Below are 6,000 nucleotides of genomic sequence, written 5' to 3' on the forward strand. Positions count from 1 at the left end.
TATTTTCTCTAATTGCATATTTTGCCTCTATAATGACTGGTTGAATTCTAAACTGAAATGAGTAATCAATACTGTGCCGCTGATGTTCAGATGAAGTAGTAGCTATTTTAGATGGTATGACACTGCTCCAAATTTGGCAAGTTTCTATGAAGGTGGACGTCAAGAGCTAAAAAGTGTGTTTTTGTTGTTGTTGTTGTTGTTTAGGTTCTAACTGAAAACCCAAACCAAGAAATAGCAACACATCTAGAATTCTTACTACTACAAAATTCACCTGGATCCCTAAGGGCACAGCAAAGAATGAGCTATTACGGCAGCAGCTATCATATTGTCAATGTGGACGCAAAATACCCAGGCTACCCACCAGAGCACATTATAGCTGAGAAGAGAAGAGCAAGAAGAAGATTGCTTCACAAAGATGGCAGCTGTAATGTCTACTTCAAGCACATTTTTGGAGAATGGGGAAGCTATGTGGTTGACATCTTCACCACTCTTGTGGACACTAAGTGGCGCCATATGTTTGTGATATTTTCTTTATCTTATATCCTCTCATGGTTGATATTTGGCTCTGTCTTTTGGCTCATAGCCCTTCATCATGGCGATCTATTAAATGATCCAGACATCACACCTTGTGTTGACAACGTCCATTCTTTCACAGGGGCCTTTTTGTTCTCCCTTGAGACCCAAACCACCATAGGATATGGTTATCGCTGTGTTACTGAAGAATGCTCTGTGGCCGTGCTCATGGTGATCCTCCAGTCCATCTTAAGTTGCATCATAAATACCTTTATCATTGGAGCTGCCTTGGCCAAAATGGCAACTGCTCGAAAGAGAGCCCAAACCATTCGTTTCAGCTATTTTGCACTTATAGGCATGAGAGATGGGAAGCTTTGCCTCATGTGGCGCATTGGTGATTTTCGGCCAAACCACGTGGTAGAAGGAACAGTTAGAGCCCAACTTCTCCGCTACACAGAAGACAGTGAAGGGAGGATGACAATGGCATTTAAAGACCTCAGATTAGTCAATGACCAAATCATCCTGGTCACCCCAGTAACTATTGTCCATGAAATTGACCACGAGAGTCCTCTGTATGCCCTTGACCGCAAAGCAGTAGCCAAAGATAACTTTGAGATTTTGGTGACATTTATCTATACTGGTGATTCCACTGGAACATCCCACCAATCTAGAAGCTCCTATGTTCCCCGAGAAATTCTCTGGGGCCATAGGTTTAATGATGTCTTGGAAGTTAAGAGGAAGTATTACAAAGTGAACTGCTTACAGTTTGAAGGAAGTGTGGAAGTATATGCCCCCTTTTGCAGTGCCAAGCAATTGGACTGGAAAGACCAGCAGCTCCACATAGAAAAGGCACCGCCAGTTCGAGGATCCTGCACATCAGACACCAAGGCGAGACGAAGGTCATTTAGTGCCGTTGCCATTGTCAGCAGCTGTGAAAATCCTGAGGAAACCACCACTTCTGCCGCACATGAGTATAGGGAAACACCTTATCAGAAAGCTCTCCTGACTTTAAACAGAATCTCTGTAGAATCCCAAATGTAGTCCTAAATTGTGATTATGAGGGCTACCACTAAATCATTTTATCTTCCAGCCAATCACCGTAGGCAAGTCGTTGTAAACATGGCTTTTTTGAAAGTGTTATAGCTATGTTTTGTGATGATGCTGGGTAAGTAGAGTAAGTTAAACTTGGTAAAAGATAATCTAAAAATTCCATAGTTCTCGATTATTAAAATTTTTCTTGTTAGCCAATTTTGTATTAAGAATGCTATTAAGAAGCCTAATTGATTAAAATGTATCTTTTTTATTATCTTATATACTTGTATCTTCAGTTGGAGGTGTAGTATTCAAATATGGGGATATGAAGGCAGGAAGGAGGCTAGAATAAATAAAAATGAAAAGACAAGTAAGACAGCATAAATAATACATTTTTAAATATGTCAACATTGATAATACAATGAAGATTTGCTATAAAAAGTATGATATCTAACAAAGATATGCAAAAGATGCATTCAGTAAGCTGTAATGTTGAGAAATGTAACTGTGAAATCAGCTCACCAGTTCAAGTCACTTGGTTTGCCACTTGGACGGTCTTCGTTTCAGCGAGCATAGCTAGTGGCTGTAAGAAACTGTCCACGCCACCAGTTCCACTGCCACTTGCCCAGGTAGTGATCAATGAGAGCTAGAAGCGGTTTTTTCTCTAACCGATGAGGCAGAAGAAAAGTTAACAGTATTTAGAGCAGCATTTCTCTCTTAAAGTCTCTGGTTGACTCCAACAAACGGAGACCAGAAATAAGGCAACCATAACCTTGCTAGGTTCTCTGAGAAGGGGAGGTTCTATGTTCATGTCCCACCTTCCTCCAGGACGTGACCAAAGGACAGGATCATATAGATGAGGTGAGGGGATGGTTAGCAGCGAGAAACATTCTCAGACCCTTGGAGAGAAACTGTTGCTAGCTTGCTAGTGCCGAAAGATTGCAACTTTGGCTGCTACATAAAGGATAGAACCTTTTTGGGGGGAGGGTGGGGAAAGAGATACTTATTTGTGCCCAGAAGCAGTTATGTATGCTTCTAATCTTGGTTACCGTACAAGACACAAATGACTCAAGTTGTGGATTGCAAGAAACTCTTTTATTGAACTTGGAACAGCCATTTAAATGAAGGATTTTGTGAGATAGAATTCAATTATAGTGATTTTAATGCACAGTAAGTGGATAATCTGAGTACAATGAAATTTCTTAAATTTTATAACATGAGATAAAGTTGTATACTCTACTTTCATGTTAAAAGATGTTAATCATGATTACTTTAAGCACACACCAACTGGCCTATGAGTAAAGAGTCACTTTAAACTTTATAAATCAAAGAAATATTAGGTACATTCAGAATTCTTTGTGTTTTGTGTCTGTTTTACATTGTTGCTGCATTGGCAGTAAGTATGTGGCACAGTTTTTATTATTTATTTCATTTAAATACACACACACAGACACACACACCCAGTTTTTGTTTTGCTTCTTCTGGAAAATCTTTCTCTCTCTCTCAATTTAAATTAAAACACACAAGTGAATGAACCAAATTACGTAGTCCAAGATTATAAATAAAAGTAAAATATATAGGTATAGGTAGATAGAGTGCCTTTCTGTTTCTTTTCTTTTTTTTTCTTTTTTTGTTTTTCTTTCCTTTCTTCCCTCTTCCCCCATCCTTCCCTTTCTCCTTCCTTTTCCCTCGTGGTTGTTTTTTTTTGTTTTTTTTTTTTTGGCCTGGGAGTAATAAAGTTACTTTTTAAATGCACATGTGCAATCTTTTATTCCTGTTGTTTTATGCATAAGAGATTTGTTCAGGTCAAAAGTTGCAAAACTGTTCTGAAGCTTAATATTAGAGACCCAAGTAAGATGATTTTTAGTCCTGCTTGAGGAATGCACACTCCATTTAAAAAATTATGCACACTGTAGATTTGGATTGTACAGCAGCAATTACTTGGCTAAATTAGAGTACTGCAATCTTGTAAGTAGAAAACAGCCACCATAGCCGGGCGCGGTGGCTCACGCCTGTAATCCCTGCACTTTGGGAGGCCGAGGCGGGCGGATCACGAGGTCAGGAGATCGAGACCATCCTGGCTAACATGGTGAAACCCCGTCTCTACTAAAATACAAAAAATTAGCCGGGCGCGGTGGCGGGCGCCTGTAGTCCCAGCTACTCGGAGGCTGAGGCAGGAGAATGGCCAGAACCCGGGAGGCGGAGCTTGCAGTGAGCCGAGATGGTGCCACGGCACTCCAGCCTGGGCGACAGAGTGAAGACTCCGTCTCAAAAAAAAAAAAAAACTGGTGTGAGATGGTATCTCATTGTGGTTTTGATTTGCATTTCTCTGATGGCCAGTGATGATGAGCATTTTTTCATGTGTCTGTTGGCTGTATGAATGTCTTCTTTTGAGAAATGTCTGTTCATATCCTTTGCCCACTTTTTGATGGGGTTGTTTGTTTTTTTCTTGTAAATTTGTTTGAGTTCTTTGTAGGTTCTGGATATTAGCCCTTTGTCAGATGAGTAGATTGCAAAAATTTTCTCCCATTCTGTAGGTTGCCTGTTCACTCTGATGGTAGTGTCTTTTGCTGTGCAGAAGCTCTTTAGTTTAATGAGATCCCATTTGTCAATTTTGGCTTTTGCTGCCGTTGCTTTTGGTGTTTTAGACATGAAATCTTTGCCCATGCCTATGTCCTGAATGGTACTACCTAGGTTTTCCTCTAGGATTTTTATGGTATTAGGTCTAACATTTAAGTCTCTAATCCTTCTTGAATTAATTTTCGTATAAGGAGTAAGGAAAGGATCCAGTTAGAATGGCAATCATTAAAAAGTCAGGAGACAACAGGTGCTGGAGAGGATGTGGAGAAATAGGAACACTTTTACACTGTTGGTGGGATTGTAAACTAGTTCAACCATTATGGAAAACAGTATGGCGATTCCTCAAGGATCTAGAACTAGATGTACCATATGACCCAGCCATCCCATTACTGGGTATATACCCAAAGGATTATAAATTATGCTGCTATAAAGACACATGCACACGTATGTTTATTGCAGCACTATTCACAATAGCAAAGACTTGGAATCAACCCAAATGTCCATCAGTGACAGATTGGATTAAGAAAATGTGGCACATATACACCATGGAATACTATGCAGCCATCAAAAAGGATGAGTTTGTGTCCTTTGTAGGGACTTGGATGCAGCTGGAATCCATCATTCTTAGCAAACTATCACAAGAACAGAAAACCAAACACCGCATGTTCTCACTCATAGGTGGGAACTGAACAATGAGATCACTCGGACTCAGGAAGGGGAACATCACACACCGGGGCCTATCATGGGGAGGGGGGAGGGGGGAGGGATTGCATTGGGAGTTATACCTGATGTAAATGACGAGTTGATGGGTGCAGCACAGCAACATGGCACAAGTATACATATGTAACAAACCTGCACGTTATGCACATGTACCCTACAACTTAAAGTATAATAATAATAAATAAATTAAAAAAAAAAAAAGAAAACAGCCACCATGACAATAGACAAAAACACTTAAAAATTTTTTAGCTTGTTTTACCTTTGACCTACATCTAGTTTCATGTCACCTTGCTTTGCTTTGTTGAGTCCGCTACTGCTAATGTTTGCCTTTCAATATCAGAATGGGGCATCAATGTCCCATGAAATACATTTTGTTGTGCTCTGAGCCTCTATAATCAAATGCTTGTACTCAGAAGAGAATGTAAAATCAGCATTTCTATGTGATATTTATCTCTAATTGTCTGTGTAATTTTATAACATACTTGACAACCCCAGTGAGTTACTTAATAATAAAGATCTTAATGCAAAAAGTGTGTACATATACCTATATTTTCAGTGGTATAAGTTATCTTTGCTGGCGCGGTCAGCATTGGGTATAGTGCACCGAAAATAAGAATGCTGCTTCGTATAAATAGAACATAGGCAGCATTGTAAAGCATTTTTATGTTTTTTTTTTAAAAGCTTGTAGAACAGGTATATCTGAAATAAAAGTTGGTTGTTTCTGTAAGTATCACAAGCAGGTTCTATGTAGAATGGCAATTCTAGTTTCAAATGCCCTACCAATAGCGAGAAGTTGGGTGAGTATTTTTTCTTATGCCATCTACTTTTTCCCCCAAAATGAAATTATTCAGTGAAGTTAATTAGATAAAAAACAAATTGTAGCATCAAGGTATTGCTCCACTGTGTGCTCTGGTTTCTGAACAGGGCCCTGGAGAAGTGAGTTAAGACTAGGGAGAGGGAAGGAAATATTATTTTCGTGTGCCACCAGATTAGTGAGTATTATCAAGTGATTTACGCATAGATTTAATCCCCACAATAACATAGTAAGCTGGATATTTTAAATTTCCATTTCATCAACTCTCCAATCATCTTTTCCTTAACAAATTCCTAATTGGAAAACAATGTGTTCAGGTTAAAAAAAAAAAAATTACAGCT

General features: G+C 39.1%; 1 protein-coding gene across 6 annotated transcripts in view; it reads left to right on the forward strand.

Annotated features, from left to right (window-relative positions):
• Positions 1-4,049, forward strand: part of LOC105469070 (potassium inwardly rectifying channel subfamily J member 16) — a 209,297-nt gene extending 205,248 nt beyond the window's left edge. For all 6 annotated transcript variants that reach the window (XM_011719654.3, XM_011719650.3, XM_011719649.2 and 3 more), the window contains one exon: positions 205-4,049. In XM_011719654.3, coding sequence (XP_011717956.2) covers positions 298-1,554 — 1,257 coding nt within the window. In that variant the 5' untranslated portion in view covers positions 205-297 and the 3' untranslated portion in view covers positions 1,555-4,049. The remainder of the gene's footprint in view (positions 1-204) is intronic.
• Positions 4,050-6,000: the final 1,951 nt, after the last annotated feature.

This window comes from Macaca nemestrina, chromosome 17, assembly GCF_043159975.1.
Source record: "Macaca nemestrina isolate mMacNem1 chromosome 17, mMacNem.hap1, whole genome shotgun sequence".
Classification (NCBI taxonomy): Eukaryota; Metazoa; Chordata; class Mammalia; order Primates; family Cercopithecidae; genus Macaca; species Macaca nemestrina.